At 68.8% G+C, this 874-nt stretch overlaps 1 protein-coding gene across 1 annotated transcript; it reads right to left on the bottom strand.

The window, feature by feature from the left end:
• Positions 1-21: 21 nt before the first annotated feature.
• Positions 22-652, bottom strand: LOC114890587 (metabotropic glutamate receptor 7-like; the record flags this gene model as incomplete). Its single annotated transcript, XM_029214216.1, has 1 exon — positions 22-652. A coding segment is annotated over one exon (631 nt), but the record flags the coding sequence as incomplete, so codon positions are not given.
• Positions 653-874: the final 222 nt, after the last annotated feature.

Genomic DNA, 874 nt, shown 5'->3' with positions numbered 1-874 from the left:
GCCTGGACGAAAGTGAGCGACTGTTCGAGCGCATAAGTGTCCCTGGAGCAAGTGTCCAGGATCCGCGCTCCCAGCGTCACGTTGGGCAGCAGGTTGGGATCGCTGTTGATCTGGCCCAGGGCGTAGAGCATCGCTTCCAGCCTGTGGATCCCGTTCTCCCTCTTGATGTCGCCGCAGGGCACTCCGCTGGGACCCTTCGCGTGCACCGGGAACAGCCCCCCGAGGGTGACGTCCCCCTCGATCCGAATGGAGTGCGGGGCGTACATCTCCTGGCCGCGCGCCGCCGCCGCCAGCGCGCACAGAAGCACCTCCAGCACGCAGCAGGGAAACTTCATCAAAGTCAGGGCGCGGAGCAGCTTCCCCAGCTGGATCATGCTGCTCCCGCGGCTGCGGTGGTGGCGGCGGCACTCGAGGGGACGGTGGCGGGCTCGCCGGAGTCCTGGCGCCTTGGGGTGAGCTCCTCCGGGGAAGCCCAGGGTCTCCTGCGGGCGAGGAGGGTAGGGGCGCCCGGGAAAGGGCAGCCGGCGAGGGTGGGGGGTCCCGCGGCGCCTGCCAGCTTGGGGCGCCGTGCGCTCTTGGGTTCCCCGGCCAGCGCGCCTCGCTCGAGCTCGCGCTCGGTGGCTTGCAGCTCGAGCTCTCCAACAGCCCAGCACTGGGGAGAGAGCGAGGATGGCTATCGCTTTAAAGGCGCTTTCGACTCCCTCTCCTCCTCCGCCCACTCCCTCCCACCCTCGCTCGCTCTCAGGCTCTCCCCACCCTTCCCAGCGCCCACCCTCCCTACGGTTTTGCATCATCACGCAGGGAGGGGCTGCGTGCTGAGGTAAGGGGGGAGGGAATGGGTGGGCGGCTGTGGGGGGGGAGTACCTCCTATTGG

Source organism: Monodon monoceros, unplaced genomic scaffold (genome assembly GCF_005190385.1).
Source record: "Monodon monoceros isolate NGI ecotype Baffin Bay Population unplaced genomic scaffold, NGI_Narwhal_1 Contig5993_ctg1, whole genome shotgun sequence".
In the NCBI taxonomy this organism is placed as follows: Eukaryota; Metazoa; Chordata; class Mammalia; order Artiodactyla; family Monodontidae; genus Monodon; species Monodon monoceros.
This window is presented reverse-complemented; position numbering and strand designations above follow the sequence as displayed.